Raw genomic sequence first — 21,650 nt, forward strand, 5'->3', positions numbered from 1 at the left:
CTTTCCGACTCGTAATGTCTTTCCCTGACGCTCTGATAAATCACTTCGACCCCCTCTGGTGTCAACGTGCCATTTTCTTCTCTCTCTGCTCAGGTCGCAGTGGAAGCATGCACTGGTTCACCCCTTTTTTAAGAGGAGCTACAAATTAGTTTGTGACATGACATAAACATACACATGTATTGTATAGTATTTTAAACTTTAGAAAAAAAACTGAATAAAGTTTCACTAGTATGGATGGAAATCAATACTGAAATGTTTCTCAAACTATCTGGTCTAGTAGTTTTGCTATGAACTTAGATGACCCTGATTCTGCAGACATAAAACTCCATTACTCTTGTTACTCTTTATGGATTCCAGCTGATATACTCAAACTGAAAATGTAAAATGTCCTCATAGGATTACCATTCACATTAGAGGCAAGAAAATGTCATAAACCTCTTATTAAATTAGCAGCTGAGGCAGATTCATAATCTTGTAAGTCTTTCATGTGGAAAAATCAACATGGTTTTGGGGCTTTTGTTGAAAGAAAAGACTCATTTTGAGGAGTTCAGGAGTTTCAGGAGTTAGACTAAAAGTGTTTACCTTGAGTCCGGGTGGACCAGGTCGCCCAGGGTTCCCATGGGGACCAGGGGCACCCTGTGTGGGGGGAAAAAAAAATCAGAAAGAGAGAGACATATACAAAAAATGATAGATTTAAGTCAATCATCATGCTGGGATGAAGACTGTCTTTGGTACTGTGAATAAAACCAGAGTGGAGGAGATCAAAGACTGTCTGGAAGACCTCAGCCTTCATGCTATTTTAACATATTTTCCTATACATTAACTTTGTATGCATGTGTGTGAGTGTGTGAGGTATTTGGGGTTGATGTTGGGGGTAGAAACTCATGGAAAATGGGGCTCTGGAGCTGCTTCACCATATGGCTGTGGTTTCCTGCCCTCTGTTGCCTCACAATCCACCCCCTCCCCCTGATACATGCACACAAACAAACACAACTGCCAGGCATCTTAATGACTAATGCAGATCATCCCATGTCTCAACATTTTGAATTAGAATTTTTCTGCTGATGTGTGTTTCTGTCCACATTGGCAGTGACTGAGGAAATTAACACAAACAAATCGGCATCCGCGGTGGCAGCACTTTGGTAATCTGAACCATTGTACGCTCTCCAGAAGCCCCCATGGGGAAGTTTAGTGGAGAAATTTTGAAAGCCAGAGAATGAATGTACACTATTTTTTGGGTTTGAGCAGCAGCCTGCAGACAGAAACACAGGGGGTGGGTTGCCGCGCCATTCATCTATCCTTCTGACTGTCTGCCTTCTCTTCCTCTGAATGAGCTTTGCCTGTGGATCCCTGACCTCACCCCTGCCCTCCACGTGGTGTGGCACCCTTGGGCCCCTAACCTACCCCCGTCCTGGGTCAAGGGTTGAGCGAGCTGAGTGTGGAAAAAGAGCCAAGAGTGCTTTAAGATTTGGGTCAGCGAGTTTCATTGAGGTGAGTCAAAACAAATCAGGAAGGCTTTATGTTAGTGATCTGATCTGCAGCGTCAAAACCCAACATCCACCAACATTCAGACAGACAATCTCAATTATCCCACAGAGAGAGGGAAAAAAAGCACTGTGGGGTTTGGGTTGGGTTATACAGCTCCACAAAAAAAAAAAACCAAAAAAAAAAAAACCAATCCTTTGAGCAAAATTCAAAAACAGACTTTCTGGTCTGTTGCAGATATGACAACACAAATCCTTTTTCTTCTGTAACTGATCTTCCTGTCAAAGTTGAAGACTGCCATGTCTGATCCACTTCAGAAAGAGTTGGCGTTTACAAAGCATGTGCAGTGGAGCTCTCATTTGTTTTGCATTTCAAAAGCAAATTAGAGTCAAGCTTTCCAAACATACATATGTTGAAAAATTATTTAATACGTTATGGGGATATTTTAACTCTAATGAGTCTTAAGTTTTTTTCAAGATCTCACCCCTTTTCATCCCACGTACTTCCTTTTTCATTCTGGGTTTGTGTGCAGCTGGCATTCCATAAGAGATGGTCTGCCCACATAGTGTTAAGGAACGCAGTTGTGCCCTAAATAAACTTAAACAAACTGGACATGTTTGAATTATATGCTGCAAAATTACCCCTGCGGTTTACCGCAAGTTGGGCAGTGTGCTAGTAGGCACAGGCTGGCAATAACATTTGGTCCTTGGCTCTGGCCCCTATATTGTGTCCCGTTTTCTTGCAACAGGTGTCTAATTAGAGAGGACCAGAGTAGGGCAAGTACAAGCTGATGGCTATCAAATAAAAAATAACACACCAACTTCTGAACAGAAATGCAGAGGTGCTACTGTGGTGCTTGTGGTGAAATGTTTGCAAGTCATATGCATCCTTAGCAGAGGAGTTACCAATAAAAAATTGTTCCACATGAGCTTTTCTGTAGTATAAATATATAATAATGCAAAAGTCTTGTGCCACCTCTGAAAAACAAACTTTAAATGTAATATTTAAAAAAATTTATCATTATTTTTCCAGGCTTTTTAAAAGTTTTTCTTTGGACATTGGCTGCATTATCACTAATTTTGAGTCCAGTTCAGAGTATTTTCAAAAATAATGTGCTTTTTTGATTGTTAAGTCAATATCCTATTAGTCTACCAGGCTTAATAAAAGGCACTACAATCAAAAAAGGAATCAATACAGCCAGTACTATGTCTACAAATAACAGACGACTAAGAGAAGAACCTATTTTAAATATGACTTTTATGTACTTATCAGCAGTAAGTTACATAATTTATTCCCATAATTTGGATGCATCTATAAAAATAGCCAGAGATAACAGTTTGACCAACATAAAATACTATTCTGATTATAACAATGTGTTTCTCAAAGATATGTTCACAAAAAACTTGGACCATCTTAAGATAGTGTGCTTTGTTCCTAAAGACACTGAGGAAACTGGACAAGTGAAAAATAAATGAAGAAATGTCAGACCTAAAAAAAACACAAACAACAGCAGATTAGAGATGCATCCAACCCTTCAGTAGATCTGTCTAATGTTTGCTGAAACCTAAGCCCTTCTGAAGTAAGGGAAACAGGGAGTTAAGGCTGAGGTATGCCAAAATACACATGAAATGGACTGAAAATCAGTGGCAACAGGTCTTATGGAGTGATGAATCCTCCCCAGAGCCTGGGGGCTCAAGACCTTTGCACAGAGCTTTATCTGCTGCATCAGCAACTTTCAAACATCATATGCACACCTTAAAGTCAAGATATATTGTATACTTTTACTTGTGGTCCTCAGATCTGAATGCAGCACATCACTCCAAAGGTTCTATTCCCACACAGAAAAGAAAAAAAAAGTGATCTTTATTGGCTATGCTGTAAATACAGACTTTAAACACCAGCTTGTAAAAGCTACTTTAATGTATATACAGTCACTGCATTAAAGATAAAAGAGAACCTGTATGATGCTGTGCCAAATCAGAGCAGTGGGGTGACATCTAATTAACTAACACTGGATTAAAAGAGCATGTAAAAACCACCGGATATTTGCATAACTACACCTCCCATATACAGAAAAGAACATTTGTCTCTAAACTTTCAAAAAGCATTTAACTGTTTTTTAGAGTGTCATAAATAGATCTTGCTATTGTCATATAAATGACAGTAAAAATCTGCATTAACAGAAACAGACAGGCTGCATGAACCACTTTAAAAGCCAATATTTTTAGTGTGAAATACATCATGCAATGACCAAACTATTCAGTAAAGGAAATAGCAAGTAATCCAAGATATTGCATAGGCATTTACAACAATAACAGTGAAAGCTCATAAAGGTGATGACAAGTTTGAGTGTAACGATGGAAACCTAGAACGTTATGCCAAACATTTTAAGATGTGGTATTAAAAATGTATGAAAGTGCTAAGGGGATTGCAAATATGGACAATTAGAACATGGTCAGGGATTTTTACTATCCTGAAACTTATTACAGTCATTTTCCAGAGCAGAGACCCATACACACAGTGAATACACACAGGTATTATAAAGACCCCTAAAATGCTGATATGCTGCCTGCTGTTACCAAAACAACCCAACACACTGCCTTCAGCTGAACATATTTCATTTGAGAGTTTTTTTTGGTCTATAGTTTTTTTGGGGTCTCTATATGTCCATCCAGGATCTGAGTCCATACAGGTGAAGCAAGGTCTGGGAAATTTGCTTAGTGACAGAGGAGCCTTGTGGAAGGGAAGCATGAGGAAAGATGGGTGACAGAGATTTTTTCACTCAGACAAAGACCCCATTGACCCAGGAGGCTCCAGACTAATACATGCAGCCGGTCCTCAGACAGATACAGGCCTGTGCACTCATGATGCATCCACGTTTCCGCTCACACCCTCCTACAACCGTCGTCCTTACACACCCACAAACAGACTCAAGAAAAGATCAGCCTGGCTATTCATGGACATCTAGCAAAAGCTTCTGAGCAGACAACTGTTGCCATAGTGACGGCATCTCGCACTCACATGTGCAGGATCAGAGGTCAAGGTTCATGGGTGGGGCTTCTTGGGCTCAATGGTGCTCTGTGTCATCATACAGACCTCCGGTAATTCGAGGCTACAGAGGGTCAAGGAAAAAACTGACCGAGTTGCAACTGGCTCTCGCCTCAGGAAAAGCCCATAAGCAGAATCTAGTTTTTCATATCAGCACCTATGATCAAATCACTCTTTGCCACCTGTGAGCCTGAAGCATAACATCATGTTTGGAGTTAATTATCACACTGAAATGGTGATTCTCTTTTCCTAAATTGAAACCACAAGTTCATGCTGCAGAGAGTTTGCCAAGCACGTGTTTGCGTGGACTGCGTGATTGCGACTGTGTAAAATGTGTCTATGCATCTCTGTCTTACCGCATACACATGGCAGAAGCAGTTAAACTTGATAAATGCTTTTGTTTACAGGAAAGGTCCATAATCTGTCTCACTCTTTATATAGGCAGGTCATAAATACAGCCACATATGTCTGTGCTGCACAGCCTGGAATTAGTGTTGTTGTGTGTATACACTCCCATGTACAGGGGTGTGTGTTAAATAAAATAACAGTCAGGTCAGACTCAGATGCTGGTAGTGGGTTTGCAAGTGACCCCTATAAAATCAGCATCAAAACCCAAGGCCTTTACAAGTGTTGTTTTTTTTTTATAGAAAAGAGTTGTTTTCATTGTTTGGTCTTTGCAAACCAACCACTTCCACTGACAATGCCTCAGACAGTTCAACAGCTGGTTTGTTGGGGCAGACAAAGGCTGTGTCTAAACCACAGGATGTAAATGAGTGAGTGATTGGGTGATACATAGCGCAGATGAATCACTGAGATTTGACACAGAAACTAAAGCCTAATTAAGCACGCTAAAACCAAAAGCTGAAATATTATATTGAATAGTCAATTTTCTGTTTTACCAAATTTTCTGCTAATGTTTTGCAGTTAATTTATAAAGAAATGATCCACAGTATTCAATATAATATCCTGAATAAAACATTTTTTCTGTAGCTTTTCCTAGGTGTATTTGGAAAAACTGCAACTTTGTTTCACAAAAATATTTCCACTTGGAATTAAAGTTGGCTTGACCAAGTTCACTCAACACTGAGCTTGCATTCTTTGAGCCAAATTAAAGTTTATTTAGGGTAAGTTTGATTTGGATCACAAGAAAAACACCTAATGTTAAGTGATGTTGTGGAACAGCAAGCAGGGACAAGCTGGGAGTAGCTGAAAGGGCTTAAATAGCTTTAATTAGACACAAAGAAATGTGTCTGTATAAATTTATTTAAGACAAGTATCAGAGATTTTAAATCTCTGTCACAGACAGTGTGTAATGCTTAAAGGACAATATATTAAAGATGGAAGCACATGCATCCAAATATACATCCCAAAATAAGACTTTTTGCATAATTTTGGACAGGGTTTGGACAAGAATTTTAGCACTTGAGTCGATACTAGATGGATTTTTAAGTGAGGCAGTGGGTAAGCAGAACAGACTACAAAGCAGCAGCCATTATCTGCACACAGACTAACTTAGGGTGCATCCTGTGGATGGTTACCTGCTCCATTCACTTCTATTGAATAGCCTCGTTAAACTCCGAAACATCTGCATTGTCATATGCAGTACCTACTGAAAATGTTTAGAACATTTCAGGGCTGCAGTGCATGTTTGAAAAATCTGATCATTGCCAGCAGCTGTGCCAGTTATTATTAAACGTTTACCATATTTGCTCACTTAGATCAGAAAGATGACATATTAAAAGTTTAAAGAGAGCTAAAGAGTTGAAACTGATGGGAATGTTATTGTCTTGCAGGTTGTATTACATGAAATAGAGAACAAATAAAATAAAGAAAATTTGCACCTGATGGTGGAACTAGAAGACAAGTTTAAAGATAACTAAGGTTACTGCAGCTTTTCATGAAGTGGGGCCACGAGTATGCTACCAAGTTTCCTGGCAATCCATCCAACAGCTGTTGAGACTTTTCACTCAAATAAAAAAAGTGCCAGCAAAAGTCAGGGCAGCATGAGTAACAGCACATTTCATTGCAATCCATCCAAAAGCTGTTTAGACATTTTGGACAAAAGCAGAGGACTATGGACAATACAACTCTACCGATTCAAAATATGCAGGTCTGAGTCCTTACAAGAAAGATGGACAGAAATAGGGGAGGTGAAGGGGAATTCCTGAAAGAAGACCCTTGAATGAGACTATATCTATTTAACTGCCTTGGAAAAAAGAGGCCTTTCATTAGCTCAGAGTGGGATTCCATGAAGTGTTGGTGCAGCCTGCTGCAACAGCTCAGTTGGGAGAAGAAAGTCCAGTGGAGCCATGTGTTCTCTGTCTGTTTACAGTGCTTTTATTAGGCATCCTGTGGCACAGGCAGCCTTTTGAAAGCTCGTCTTTATAGGAGCTTTCCTGTTTATGCTTAGGGGTGGGAGGTCAGCACTCGCAGCCTTGTGTTGAATATGGTCAATCCCCCTGCATAGGAAAACTGTGAGTATATGAGAGTTTGTGTGTGTCAGCTGATGGTTGATGGGAGGGATTTAAATTGATGTGGGCGCCCGATCTGGCAGGTTATTATTGCAACTACAGAAACTAACTCAGGATGTCTAAGCTGAGGCGCATACATTGATACAGGCTGTCATTGTTTGTCTGTTTGTGTGTCTGTCTACTCTTTCTAATTATGACTATTTGTGTAAGAACCTCACATATGAAAAGCAGTTGCTAAAAACACACACACACACACACACACACACACACACACACACACACACACACACACACACACACACACACACACAGAAAAATATTCACCATAATCCTAAATATCGACATGCTTATTGATATGTTTTTTTTTATTAAACAAAAAAAAGGGTCAAACAAAAGGAAGAACAATTCATAGAGGATATAAATGGTGTGTACAAAAGTGTGTTTTATGTGGCTTGTGGTATTTGAATGTGACCACAGAGACTTACCCGGGGACCCCTTTTGCCTGGTATGCCTGGCTTCCCTGGAGGTCCTGGCAGTCCCTGGAGAGAGATCATTCAGTCATTGTTGAATACTGATATACCATGTAAATGATCTTTTTCAACACCCCAGCAATCTTCTGCCGTCATATCTGTCAAAACCATCAGGTCATTAAGACTCATTTTTTGTGTGTTTATACAGTGAAATCATCCACATCACACAAGTGGCACTGTGTTTGCAGGGAAAAGAGTGACAACCTTTCCCTCTGAAGTAATCCCATCTGAAGGTGATGAGAGTTCAGCCTTATCCATCAAGAACTTCGGAGCCTGTGTGGCAGGAAACCGTAGAAACACTAGAAATAACAGGTCATTTCCTGTGCCACTCACTGCCCCTGTGTGTCTTTATCAAGCTTGTGCTCATTCGTTTTCTTTTAATCAAAAAAGAGGAGAAGGAGAAGTGAGGAAAAACAGAGTTTTTGTGGTTATTTTGGCTAACAAGACCAGCCTGTTGGACTCTGGGTTCAGAGGCAAATTTGCATTAAAGCATCTACTTTACATTCTTAAAATGTTTTGTGCACTGTGAAATAAATTACTGTACCTTTACTACACTGTTAAATTTGTGGTCTGAGACAACACAGATATAAGAATGTGGTAAAAGAGCAGCAACATCACCCATAAAGCATAGTTATTGATGTGTCAAAGTTGAACCCCTTCTGTAGTTTCCTCATCTCAATTTTCACAAGGCTATGAACTCTAGGAAACAAGGGAAAACTATTCCAACTTCAAAACAACAGCAACCTGCTCACAAACACTCACAACTCTGTCTGAAGGTTATTGTGATCACCATCACTACCTGTATACACTGTCTGTGATCTGGTTTATGTCCCACTGAAGATTATAATTGGCTCCCCAACATCTCTTCCAAGTTAACCTCCATGGTTAACCCCCCCGTTGTAGGTGATGTGCTCTGTGGTGGCCTGAAGACCTGTCAACACACACTCCTGTCCATCTTGACATTTCCTTTCCTTCCTTGCATATGTTTGTTTGTTTACTCCCACTGTTTTTTTCTTTTTGCACCTGTTTACCTTTGACATATCAGAATCTGTTTTTCATTAAATAACATTTTTTCTACTTTTCAAGCATTTTTCAAATACATTAGAAATCCTGTATGATACAAAGGCTTTTTATAGTCATAGGGTTTGATTGCTGTGCTGTGATCTGTAAAAAGAGCTCCCCAAAGAAAATAAATACTTGAATTTACTTGTTCAATTTTGATCTAAAAGAGTATTAAAACTATGCACAATATGAAAAATTTTACATCCTTCTGTAATTGCTTATTGAGATATAATGTCTAATTTAACCCATTTAAATGAACCCAAATGTATCAGAAAATAAGCACAGGCAGTTAGCAGATGTAAATTAACACAGAAGCTTATATATAAACAAAACAATAAAATAGCTCACATATAAAATTAAATCTTACTACAGAAATTCAAATAAAGGCTTTTCTTTTTAACAAAATGCAAAACATATAAATCAAGTCCACATGTGTAGTGGAACTCCTCTCATACAAAGTTATTTTTAAAGCAGAAATGATGAGGAACAGCATCATATCTGTGCCTGCACTGGATGTTTATCCTGGCAGCCAGTTGGAGTCCAATTTAAGCACATTGGAAACACAAGTCAAAATCCCACTTCTGTAGTAACTTATGCAGACTTGTAGTATTTTAGACTAGAAGAGGAATAAATAATAAAATAATTGAATATTGCATGCATGTGCAGAGAGACAGACATTGCATGATATTGCTGCAAAAAATGGTTCTTCATTGCCATTATAGCTTAAATCTGCTCTTTCAAACTGACTAAACAGAAGCAGATTAGCGCTGAATAACTGTGTGCTTCCGAGAAATACTTGCAGAATGAGGAGAATGACCAAAGTGTTGTTGTCTAGAGTATTCCGCTTGCAAGGGGCCCTCAATAAATCCTGTGTAATCCTAGAACTGCATTGGAAACGTGACCATGTAAACAAAAAATTTTTTATTCAATCTCTCTATGTTTCGCTTAAATGTACATCTTGCCCTTTTGGTTTAATTCAGTTCAGTTCAGCTCAACTTTATTTGTATAGCAGAAGTTCATGACAATGTCATGTCAAGGCACTTACAGATACACTCTGATTCAATGTATTTTAATTAAAATTCAATTTAAACCAATCTGTTATATGATCCACAATAGTTAATGTTGTTATAACTGCGTTCATATAAGCCCATTTTTTAAAAATAGTTGCCTAGCTAAAGAAACTAAGTCTTTAAAAAAATGGTCATCTTTTTAGTGTGTACCGTTAAATAATATCATAATGGCATGCCCTAACGCAGTGGTTCCCAACCTAGGGTCAAGGACCCCCCAAGGGAGTCCCCCAAATAGCACAGAGGGTCCCAGAGGCTTTGAACATTCAGAGCTATTTTGATTAATCTCCACACACTGTCCCTATTTTAAGAAAAACAAGTAAGGAAATATGTTGTTAATTTAACTTTGGCTTCATCAAAGGACATGACATACATTATTATGGTGAAAATCTCGCTTTTGAAAGCATAAAACCAATGATGGTTTCAGCACAGGGTGGGGCAGGGGGTCCATGGCTTTTTAGTATTTTCATGAAGGGGGGAACCACTGCCCTAACATACTACTGTCAAGCAGCATGATGGAGATTTGCCTCATATGAGAGATTTCTTGTTGGAGCAGATACTATAGTCGGATCAAATGTATATAATAAGCCAAAAAGTCTAATTTCTGTGGCCACTGTGAGGTAAAGAACAGCATCAATAGTTATCTGTATCTTACAATATGATAAATGCATATGAGTCATAAGTAATGAAAAACCTAAGTATTTAATGCATCATTGTTTCTATTCTCAGGGAAAGTGCAAATATCAGTATCCGTATATCCTTATAGAAGCAATCATATTTTACCCATAAAATAAATAAAAGAAGAAGCCTAATATAATCACAAGTGGTCAACAGCGATGCAGCCTAAATGCATTTGATGTTGGGTGTGAACTGATCTCTGAAAAAGGGGAACCAGTGTTCCAGGTTCAAGTGCCACACTAAAAGCTTGGTCTATCTTTGCGTCTGCATTGGGAAACTGAATGTTTACTGACATTTCACTTTTGACCCTTGACCTTGCTTTGAAAGGGGGCCAAGTGACCTCAACAAGCACTCTGTGGCAGAGGAATCTGTTGAAGAGACGGTAAGGCGGCAGTCCTGACACGTCACACCCACCTTAGAGGGCTCAATAAAAAGAAGGAGGAAATAAAAGAGGAAAAGAAGGACTTTTATCGTGTGCAGGAAAGGTGATGGTGCCATTAACCTGAATATATCTGGGGTCCTTTATATATCGTCTTTGAGAACTTGAATCAAACTGAGAATATGTAATGGGTGACAAAAGCAGCATAAACTGGTTTTGTACCTGTGTAAATTGTCCTTAACTTTTACAAATTTACTAATGTAAGCTCATCAACTGCCAGTATAAACAGATGATTTTGTAGCATTTGCACACCAACACTTCAGCTAACCAACGAAAGCTAAACAGATGTTCTTACCGGCAGGCCTGCTTCTCCTTTCTGGCCCATAGGTCCTTCCAGCATCGAAAACTGCGTGGGTGGTACTTCCCAGCTCAGGAAGCCATCAGTGGCAGGTGGTGTCACTGTGTGATATAAAGGCTTGGTAGGTTGCGGAGTAACTGGAACTTTGATAGTTTTGGTTGGCTTTGTTGGCTTGGAGACTGGCTTTGAGGTTTTAACAGTTGTAGTTTTTGATATTGTTGATTTTGAGGGGCTAACTTTGGATAATGTTGGTTTAGAAGGGACAACTTTGACAGAATTTGATTTAGGTTTGGACTGAGTGGCTTTGGAGGAAGTAACTTTAGGCTGAGGAGATGTTTTCTTGGCTGTCGTGGGCTGTGGTTTCTTTGGGACTGCAGCTTGGTCTAGCAAGTCAAAGTCAGGCTTCGCCTTGGGGGGTTTGTTTGTGGTAGTGGCTGGAGTAGTTGATTTCTTTTTGTTGTCTGTTCCTGCAATCGCCTTTTTTGGGGTGTTTTGATGAGTGGGCTTTGGGGTTGTGGGCTTGGAGGGTTTCTGAGTTGAAGCTTTAGAAGTAGAGGGTCTTGAGGTTGGTGATTTTGTCGGTGGTGCTGTTGTCCTGAGTGGTACTGTTACAGTCTCGGTCCTGGGCTTTGGAGACGGGGCAACCAAACCAAATTGGGCTGTGCCTGGTACCACAGTTACTGGCAGGGGAGTGGGGATGGTCCCATGATTTGGCTTTGTTGTTTGAGAGGATGCCACATATCTGACAGCTGAGGCAGCAGCAGCAACGCTCTTGGCAAGGCTGGAGCCTGTGGGCTTTCTGGCAGTTTCTGGCCCACTGCGCTTGGGGACAGCAGCAGTAGGTGAGATGTTTGTTCCACGTGGTAAAATAGGCAATAAAGGGGAAAGGTTAGGCCTAAATGTGTCAGCTTCCCTGCACTGTTTCTTAATGTACCTGCAGTAGTTGTGAGCTGCCTGCGCAGAAGGGACCAGGTCAAACTGGCATATGGCTCCTTCAAAGTGTGCCGACACCTGCTGATGGCTTGTTCGCCCCAGTAGGAAGGTGCCCTGGAGCTCTGTTCCCAATCCCTCCTCATTGTCCCATCCAAATTCTGCCTGAACACTCTGCTCTCCGCAGGAGGCATATAGAGTCACTCTCTGTCTATTAATTCCCACTGCCAGCTGGTGCCACTGGCCATCATGGGGCTCATAGGGCAGTGCCACTGAGGTGTTTGGTCCTGTGTGTAAGACAAGACTGCCTGGTTTAAGCTGCAGACCAAGAAGGAGCTTCTTGTGGTCTGAGAGCAGGGTGAAGACAAAAGCACTGTTGACACGGTGTGAGCGTACACTCAGAACCAGCGCCAACTTGGGCCAGACGGCCACTGGAAGGATTGAACGTAGTGGAGACTCAATGTGCGCCCGTTGGTTGAGGATGATCCCCGATTTAAATGGAATAACCCCTGCTGGCACAGAGCGTGATGGCTTCTCTCCCTTGAGCCCCAACTTCTGGAGGATGTCCACATCTGGAAATAAGAGAGTGGTGTTAGATGTGCAAACAATTGCAACAGGACTGTTTTTAAAGATGATGGCTGTTGGCATCTAATCCCTTTAATACTTGAGCAGAATATTTCAATTTTACTTTGAATGTAAAACTTTGTATAATCGTTTTCATCACATCTGTTTACAAACCTCTTGATTATTAATACTTTGTCTATACACACATTTTCTATGAGTTCACCATACTAAGCTTTAAGTCTACACGTCGTGCCAGATTTTTTTTCTGTTTTGTTTTGTGCAGCTTCAGGCCAAATACAAATTTTGTCCCCTTAGACATGAAACTAGGATGAAAACTAAGAGCCTGTAATAGCTTTGTTTAAGTTTTCTTGCCCTTTCAGTGGATAGATGATGCACAAAGAAGTTGTAGTAACTCTTGTGATGCACTAAACTGCTTTAAGCTTGGCCGCAACAAGTGTTGCATGTTTATTGCTTTACAGACCTGCAAATTTGAAATAAAGTTTGCTGTACTAAAACACAAACAGCTTCATGTTTAATGTGACCACATTAAAACAATAAAGTGGTTTTTAATTTTGCTGTTTTGCACCAAATCAAAGCACAGCTCCAGATTTAAATTCGTATGCTAATATCTTTTTACTTCAGCATCAGTGATGAGTTCCCACAAGCTTTAAATAAAATGCTGTTTAAGAGAGAATGACTCTTGTATCATCACAAAAAGAGTACGCTACCTATTTAAAATAATGATGTCAGACTGATGATGGATTGGAAAAAGGTTGAAAATCATTGCAGCAGAACCAGAAGTGTGATCTTTTTATAGTTTGCAAGGAAAACTGTTGAAGTTTAGCCTTATAAACTTAAGGATCAGAGGAGGTAAATTTGAAGGTAAATCAGCCAGTAGCATGAATGCACAATCAGGCTAAAGGTCCTTAGTCCTTCATTAATAACCATCTAACTAAAGCCCTGCTTCACAAGTGAACGACAATCCATTGAAAATCCATAAATGCTGACAAATGTGCTTGTTGTAAAACACAAAGGGCTAAGCAAAAGTTCAACATGTCAAATGATTCACATCTACAGAAGTTATCACATGTACATCATTGGTGCAAAAAAAAAGGAGAAACATTTTCCACATACATTGGGCTGCATTATAGCACAAAAAATGTTTAAACAAGATCAAAAACTATAACCTGAATAAATGTGGATAAGTTTAGCTAACCCTGTACTCAAACAAATTATTTTTTGCTTGCTGAAAAGTGATCCAAATGTTAGCTTGCCTCTTTTGTACAGAAGGTTCTTTATACTATTTCCATGCCCTATATGAGCCTGCAAGGATTCCTTTCCCTTCAAAACATTAGGGCTTCATAAATTAGAAGCAAAACTTACATTGGGTGCATTGTATACCCATCCACAGTGACTTTTACTCTCTGTGTGGTCTCATCAGGACATCAGGACTTTGCAGTGAGGCAGTGTGCTTTACATGTACTGTATCTGTTCAATACATACACTGCTGTTTCCAATGTCTATATTCAAAAACATCTTGTGCTATTAGTGGGGCACATTGTATATTAACCCTGTGGTTTTACAGCATACTGCATAAATCTGAAGAGACGTGTGTTGAACACATGGATGGAGTTTAGTGTTGCTTTGTGCCAAGTCACTCAAGAGGGACAGACAGAAAGTCCAAGGCTTTTCACTATGTAATCATATCCACTGTAGAGGATGAAGTCACTGATTCACACTCTAGTGATCTCTTTGGCTGGCCTGTATGAGTCCATAGTGAACCATTTATGATTTTTCCCATCGTCATAGAAACACATTGTATGTATTTCTTGCAAAACATAATTCTTAACTATAGTCTTCAGCTATAACTAGACTTTCTACGCTTTCCTTTATTTCCTTTGACCTTTATTTATGCAAGTAATCCTGCTGAGACATGAAGTCTCATTCTCGATGTAATAAGATGCCAAATTATGCTTTGTCCACAATTTCTACTTATTGTTTTGGTAGTTTGAAGGTGACTGTGGAGATACCGATGGGATGCAGGGAGAGATAAAGAGTGATGTTATAAGAATAAACAATTAATCAGAAATGACCAATGAACAAAGTGCTACACAGCAAGCATGGATGTAATGACGTCTTGTATATACATCCACTATTATTGGGTTACTGCCATATACAATTAACTTCTAAACTCAGTACTGTCATAAATGTCAAAAAAAAAAAAAAAATCAATTCACTAGTTAGCTTCATCTTTAAAAATACAGACTTGACTGAGATTTAATCAGCAATAAGTCAGTTGTCTGCCAAAATGTCAAAAGAGTGATCCTGTTTCTTCCTCTGCCTCCCGACAGAGTGATCAGCTGGAACTTTTCAGCTTTTTTTTTTAATTTTTTTTATGCTTTGCACAGCTGTTAGCGTCACCTCTCTTGTTTCTGTGTGTGGTATGTAATAGTGTGTGAGAAACAGGACTTCTTTTCCAGATTCTTACTCAGAGCAATTTCAGATCTCAAGAAGATTAACCAAAGCTGAAGAGGAAACAAATTGTAAGTACAGTACCTCACTCCATCCTTGCTCGATCCTGGCTGTGAGAGCTTCACCAATAGCAGATCTTTTACAACTGAAAAAGTCCCTGATGAATTTACTTAATTTATTACAAGAAAAAATTTGTCTTTCAAGCCTATTCAAAGATAGGACTTGAAAGCTACATAACACTCCTAATTAGAAGAAAAAAAACAAGTATTAATGTAATAAACTGAGATGATAGTTGCTTTTTTTAACTATAAAGCTTCAGGCACTGGCTTTTTGGGTCTATTGAACTCTGTACCCATTCACTTTCAGTTGCATTAACTATAGAAAAGTGGGTGCTGATTCATTGGGCTGTATCTATAACTTTTCATCAGAAGAAACTATGCAAAACATAGTTCAAATAATTACACGCTGACCCAAAATACATTAAACACACCAAATAAAAATATCACAACTGGATCGAAAAACCTTTGCATTTTCTAACATTGAGAATAACAGGCTGTCAGTGGAAACAATCAGTGACTTACAAGCTGTATTTTTATGCCACACATTCACAGTTAAACCTGCAAATGCAAGGGGATTACAGAATTTGCAAATGCATTGACTTTTTGTTAATAAACTAGTGGTTCTTTTGTGGAATGATCCACTTATTGAAAACTTCTGTAAAATATTTTTTGTTCCTTCCTCTAGTTCATTACTTTTTTACTGCACTTTAATGTTTAGAGTTAGAATGAATGGTTTACATGTTACAAAATACATCATTAGACAGCAATTTTTTTTACTATTCCTGTAATGTCACAGGAATACTGTTTTACATATATATATGCACACATATATATAGGATAATCCCAATTTCCAACCATACATTGTGGCACCATTATGAACGAGAGGACATGAATGTATTTATTATGGGATTTCTGGTGAAATGGTCACTTTGAGTGTAAACATTGGGAAAAATTATGCTAACTCAAACAACCAGCACTTATTCAGCAACATTATCATTCATTTGAAGTCACATCCCAGGGCTGTGAGGGTCTGCCAGACATAATCTTTTAAGCTCTGCTTTGGTCTCTACCACCTCCTGAGGGTAGTATCTCTAGATGCTAAGTGCCTAAAAATATATTCTGTGTATTTGACTACTTGGCGCTGGGTAGAGGAGCTGTGTGCTGTAACATTATTTTCATTTTGTTTATTGATATTTTTTCATCATGATAACTGTAGTCCTCATAAATGCTTAGCTAAGAAGATTCAGTGGTGGTTATTTTTATTTTTACAGCTGTATGCTGTAAATCAAAAAATTGAGACATGAATGCTTTTACTGTAATGGTCTATAATCTGATTGCTCCCTTGCTTACTCAACTTATCTTACTCAACACCTGTCGTCATAGTAACGGTTGGCCCACTTCTCATTGTTATGTGTTTATGTTCTTGGCCTTTGACCAATCAGGCAAAGAGCAACTCCAAAATCTCCTTAAGCTCTCAAAAATGTTTTAGTTTTCTTTTTTGTTTGGTCTGTCCACTAGCAAACTCTTCAGCCCATATAACAAGGAGAGAAGATGAAATGAATATAGCCTTACCTTCAGAATGTACTTGTGTAAGTCCCAGGTAACAAGTACAATATAAAACTGTACAGAGCAATAGGGCTCTCCTGGAGAAGGAGAAGAAAGGGTTGTTAGAGAGAGAAACCAGTCAGACAGTGGTTTAACTCCTAAAACAGTTTTCTCATAAAGACATTTAGAAAGAGTTACAAATATAATTTTTCAATGAAAACTTAGTCAGAAAAGTTAATAACGCATGTTTTACTGTGTGATAAACAATCAGTATTTTAATTATGTACGTGATCATTTTTTCGTAGTTTAATCACCGTGTGCATTTTTCAATTGGTAATAAAGTTTGACCCTTAATACACCAAATGTGTTATTAGGAAATCTGTGGCATAAATCTTAATACATCACAAAATTCTAAATTAGTCTGAGATTAAGTAAAACATCAACATGGCATCAAAACAGGGATTCAAACAAAACCATATGCTTTGCAGTAGAGCTACTGTGAGAATAACAAATGGAGTCTGGATTCTGCAAAAGCACTTAGAGCATCTTTCGCTCTTTCTGAAACCCTTGCAACACACACAGCCTCCAGTTGTGGTTTGTGAGACAAAAGTACTATAGTACACTCATCCAACAACTTTTCTTCCAAAACCAACATACACATGCACATACAGAGAGAAAAAAAAATCTCTCTCAACACATCCAGGTGTGCAGGAGAATTTAAAGAGACTGGTGGGTGGATTGAGAGCTCAGTGGGGGACTGGGATCTGGTGACAGGCAGGGGAGCCACTGTTTACCGCTGGAGGTCATCCAGACACACATGGCTGCACACACATTGGAGGAGGAAATGTGTATAGCAGCTGTGTCTGCAGGGCCACAAAGAAGAAGGCAAACATGGTTCCAAATATTTGAATGTGGGAAAGAAAGAAAACTGTTGCATTAATATATTTACCTGAAGTATCTCTGACAAAAACATGTTTGTCTCTTTATGGAAAAGATTCTGCAAATAGGCTCAGAATTAAATAGAGGCAGTTGGTCTGATTGATTATAATCAGGTTGTGTGTGTACAACATGCATGTTTGTGGTGTCTGTGTCTTTTTCTCTTCCAGCTCCAAGATGCTAGTAAAGCCTCATCACAGTCATCCCCACACACAGCTGGCTGAGGTTACACAGGATGAGTGTATGTTTCCCTGACTCCAAGCTGATTACAGTCTGATTCAGAGTCTTATCTGCCGAGGAGAGATTCACACTGTGAAAATGAGTCATGAATGCTGCAATTTTTACTGAAGCAAAACGACTCTGTCTGGTCCTCGGGCTGTTTATGTAATATGGGGAAACTGTGTTTTTATGCTTTTCACATTAAAGGTTTTCAGTTGCTTGTTTGGATTTTCATTAGGGTGCTTTTGAAGTGTAAGTGAGGTTTTTCTTTAAAGCAACTGAAGATGGTTGCACTGAAGATTTGAACACGGCAGACATTTAATTCAAAAAGGCTGACGTCTGTGCATTCAAACTGGTGTGGTTTTCTTACTGCAACAGTAAGCTATGACATGACTCCTCCAGGGAATTCTCTGCTAAGCTGACTGGACAGAATACAGGCTACAGTAATCCAAAAAAAACCAATTTTGTGCTGAGAGCCATTGAAGGCAGGAGAGGGGAAAACACCCCTTTTTTTGTTCCATATACCATCTTTTCCTTCTTCAGCTAATTTAAACTTTGATTAGCACTCGTAACCTTTTTGGTTTTTAACATATAAACAAAGTTTTATCCATGCAAATTGTTCAGCAAAGCCTAGATTGTTTTCACAGAGCAGTAAGCAACTTAAAGAAAAAAACAGAGATTCACTCAACACCCATTTTCTCTTTCGAAGCTATAAATATCAATCGTTTATGTCATGTTTTCAGCGCTTTGACTGTGATACGCTACCCCAAACCTTCCAAAACCACTCCCACACACATACACAAACACTGTAGTTCCACTTGTCCTGCAACCACTTAAAGGTTGAAGGAAACACACACACACACACTGCCATTTCTGCTCACATGTTTGAACTACTCACTGATTCCCTGAAAAGATTTCCCAAAGGTGATCCTACCCCCCTGAACACTCACACAACGCCTATGCAACACACACAGCGGAAAATTCCTATGGATGAGCTGACACTAATGAAGGCTGATGAGGAGGAGAGTGTACAGACCAACTGGTGCACTTACATGTCCATCATCTGTTCTGTCGGTTGCAAAGCAATCACTCACTTCAAGCTGCTAACCTCATAATTAATTTCCCAAATGATCCACGTCAGTCTTGTTTAAAGTGGAGACAAATGAAGCCTTAAATGTTTGGGGATTTAGAGACCGATAAAAGGTCTGGGATTAATAACAACCAAAGCGTGTCAATTTGTAAAGTATTTGGACATTTATTTTTTAAATGCAATCTTTCCACCCATAAAATAAAATAAAATAAATGAATTAGGAAATAAATAAATAATAAATAATGCTATAATCTGCCCAAAAGTAATTACATGTAAAAAGTTAGGAGCCAGACTAAAAGGGCGACACCATGTGGACATGTGGCAACATGATGCTACCTCCTGCTGACCCCACACACAGCTTGTCTTCAGTATCACCATTAACGAGACTATGAAATGTGCAATGAGGGAAGAGCATTGCAAAAATTCAGATGAAGCCCCTTTTTCTGACTGCCCAACATGTTTGGTAAATACAACCTGATGTAGCAAAAAAGTTAGGATGTAAAGCTAATTAACAGTAGTTACTTAAGCATCTTGCAATCATTCATTAAATAAACGTTTTTTAAAAATAAAATATCAACTTCAGACGACGACGCATGCATGAACCAACGAATGCATGAATGCATGCATGCATGCATGAATGAATGCATGAATGAATGAATGAATGAATGAATGAATGCATGAATGAATGCATGAATGAATGAATGAATGAATGAATGAATGAATGCATGAATGAATGAATGAATGACTCTACAAAATTAAACTTCTGAATCCACTAAAGCCAACTCAATATTAAATAGCCTACTTTGATCAGCATGCCAGTTGTCAAATGTCGTTGTGTTGTTAATATGGATCTTCATATGGATCAAACACTTGCAACAAACATTTGAAATTTATAGGCGGCCATAAGGAAATAAAAACCAATTTACTCTGCAGATGTTTTAACTGAATTTCCCTAAGAAATGCATGCAATAGTTTGTGTCCTTTTGAACATAAAACTATAGAAAAACTATTCTTAACGATGCGTAAAGGCGCTGTGGAAAATGCGTAAAAGAAAAAGCGTGCGAAGCATCTTAACTGGAAATAAAAAGGGGGCTGGTGGATGCTGATGAGCCGCTCGTGAAACTTTATGGGTCTGAACGATAGCATTGTTTACTTGCTTTTTCAGATGAGTCAGTTTAGTAAACACTACATAGCAGAGCTCTCCATATCTGCCAAACGGGGAGGGGGGGAATACTCGTGTGGCATGCCTGAGCATCATGTAAATGTTTTGTATAAAATAAACCAGATTTAGCCCAATAATAGCCTAAATTCAGTCTGCACAAAATCACAGTTTTGTGAAACTTAATATTTATTTTGACAAATTGCATCCACATCATTAAGTGCCATATGGGTCCAAAAAGACACTATTCAGTCCCTCAGTAGCCCCAATGTGGATGTCGCTCATGTGCTAGAAGCTGGACCACAGCCAGCCGGCACATCACAGGTAATCACATGGACGCATCCAGATCCTTAAATTCTAACTCTGTCCTCGCTAAGAATCTCTTCCCGCCAGCCTCTCACCAGAGCGCACAGACACTAATATAAATGTTACTTACTTTGTGTCTAGATGAGAGGTTCTGCAATCTCTCCTTCGGGTGCCTAAATTCATTTGTATTCATTTGTCCTGGCAGTCAAAAACCTGATCCGTTAATCACAGCGTGACTCCTTTGCAAGGGGGACAGAAGACACCGGTCGCCGTTTTACGCATTGAACAATCTTGAGATGAAGTTCCAGAGGAAAAAACTCATGTTGAATTGCCTGTCAAGCCCGACATAAATTCCTTCTGGTCGACTGGTTTCACATAGAGTTTCCCTGTGTGATTGCTTTTCGATATTCCCTTGTATTTCATTCATTTATGCCGATCCAGATTGAGGGACGCGCAGCCGGAGATAAAGCTGGGTTCTTCTGAACGGGGTTACGGAGTCAGGAGCGTTGGACTCATCCCTTTCCTTTTTAAATAGGTTTTCTGTGGGTAAAGCGATGGCAGACGCACCGCACGACCAGGTGTCAAGTTTCAAGCCCAGCGGTTGCATCGAGCAACTACACGCCTTCTCCAAGGGGTGGCCACATGGATCCGGTTAACCATATGAATGAACCACAAAGACAAGGTGGGTAGCACAAGTACTGAACAGTGTTGCTTACATTCACTGCTGAAATTTTCTGTCTTTATCCTCCACATTGTTTCTAAATATATGGGAAAAAATGCTGTTTGGAAATTATTATACCAGTACTTTGGTTTTAATTAAGTAAAATACCTGCAAATAAGAGCTTTTTTTTGCTTCATTGTAAACTTGAAAAATGCTTCTTGTATTCTCTTTGAATAAAATGCTGAAAATATGACTGAAGTTGTTAAAATATCTGTGTAAACACAATTCAAATTATGATGAAAATCTTGCTAATCTATTACTTTTTAAACAGTGTGCAAAATTAGACTGACTCACATCAATCCTCCTTATCCCTTGCGAGTCATCTACATTGACATTAATTTTGTCCATAGTGCCAAGGAAGTGTTAATGGAAACATGCAGAAGGAACAGCACCTGGATCAGCACCTTAATAGGGGTCATGGCCTGATGCAGAATGAGGCAGCCAAAGGACCTTTTATATCCACCAGAGCCCGTAATTACCTAGTAAATACATTTCTTGCTCCATTTTGTTTAACTTATGGCAAAGATATAAAGGGAATCTAAAAACTGAACAAATATAAAGTTTTCTTTAT

The 21,650-nt window shown here is 39.1% G+C and overlaps 1 protein-coding gene across 1 annotated transcript in view; it reads right to left on the bottom strand.

Annotated features, from left to right (window-relative positions):
• Positions 1-20,829, bottom strand: part of col27a1a (collagen, type XXVII, alpha 1a) — a 66,011-nt gene extending 45,182 nt beyond the window's left edge. Inside the window, exons 1-5 of the mRNA XM_041970375.1 lie at positions 20,489-20,829; positions 16,676-16,746; positions 11,076-12,580; positions 7,490-7,543; positions 583-636 (exon numbers count right to left, since the gene is read on the bottom strand). Of these exons, the coding sequence (XP_041826309.1) occupies positions 583-636; positions 7,490-7,543; positions 11,076-12,580; positions 16,676-16,746; positions 20,489-20,541 (1,737 nt within the window). The 5' untranslated portion in view covers positions 20,542-20,829. The remainder of the gene's footprint in view (positions 1-582; positions 637-7,489; positions 7,544-11,075; positions 12,581-16,675; positions 16,747-20,488) is intronic.
• Positions 20,830-21,650: the final 821 nt, after the last annotated feature.

This window comes from Melanotaenia boesemani, chromosome 19 (genome assembly GCF_017639745.1).
Source record: "Melanotaenia boesemani isolate fMelBoe1 chromosome 19, fMelBoe1.pri, whole genome shotgun sequence".
Lineage (NCBI taxonomy): Eukaryota > Metazoa > Chordata > Actinopteri > Atheriniformes > Melanotaeniidae > Melanotaenia > Melanotaenia boesemani.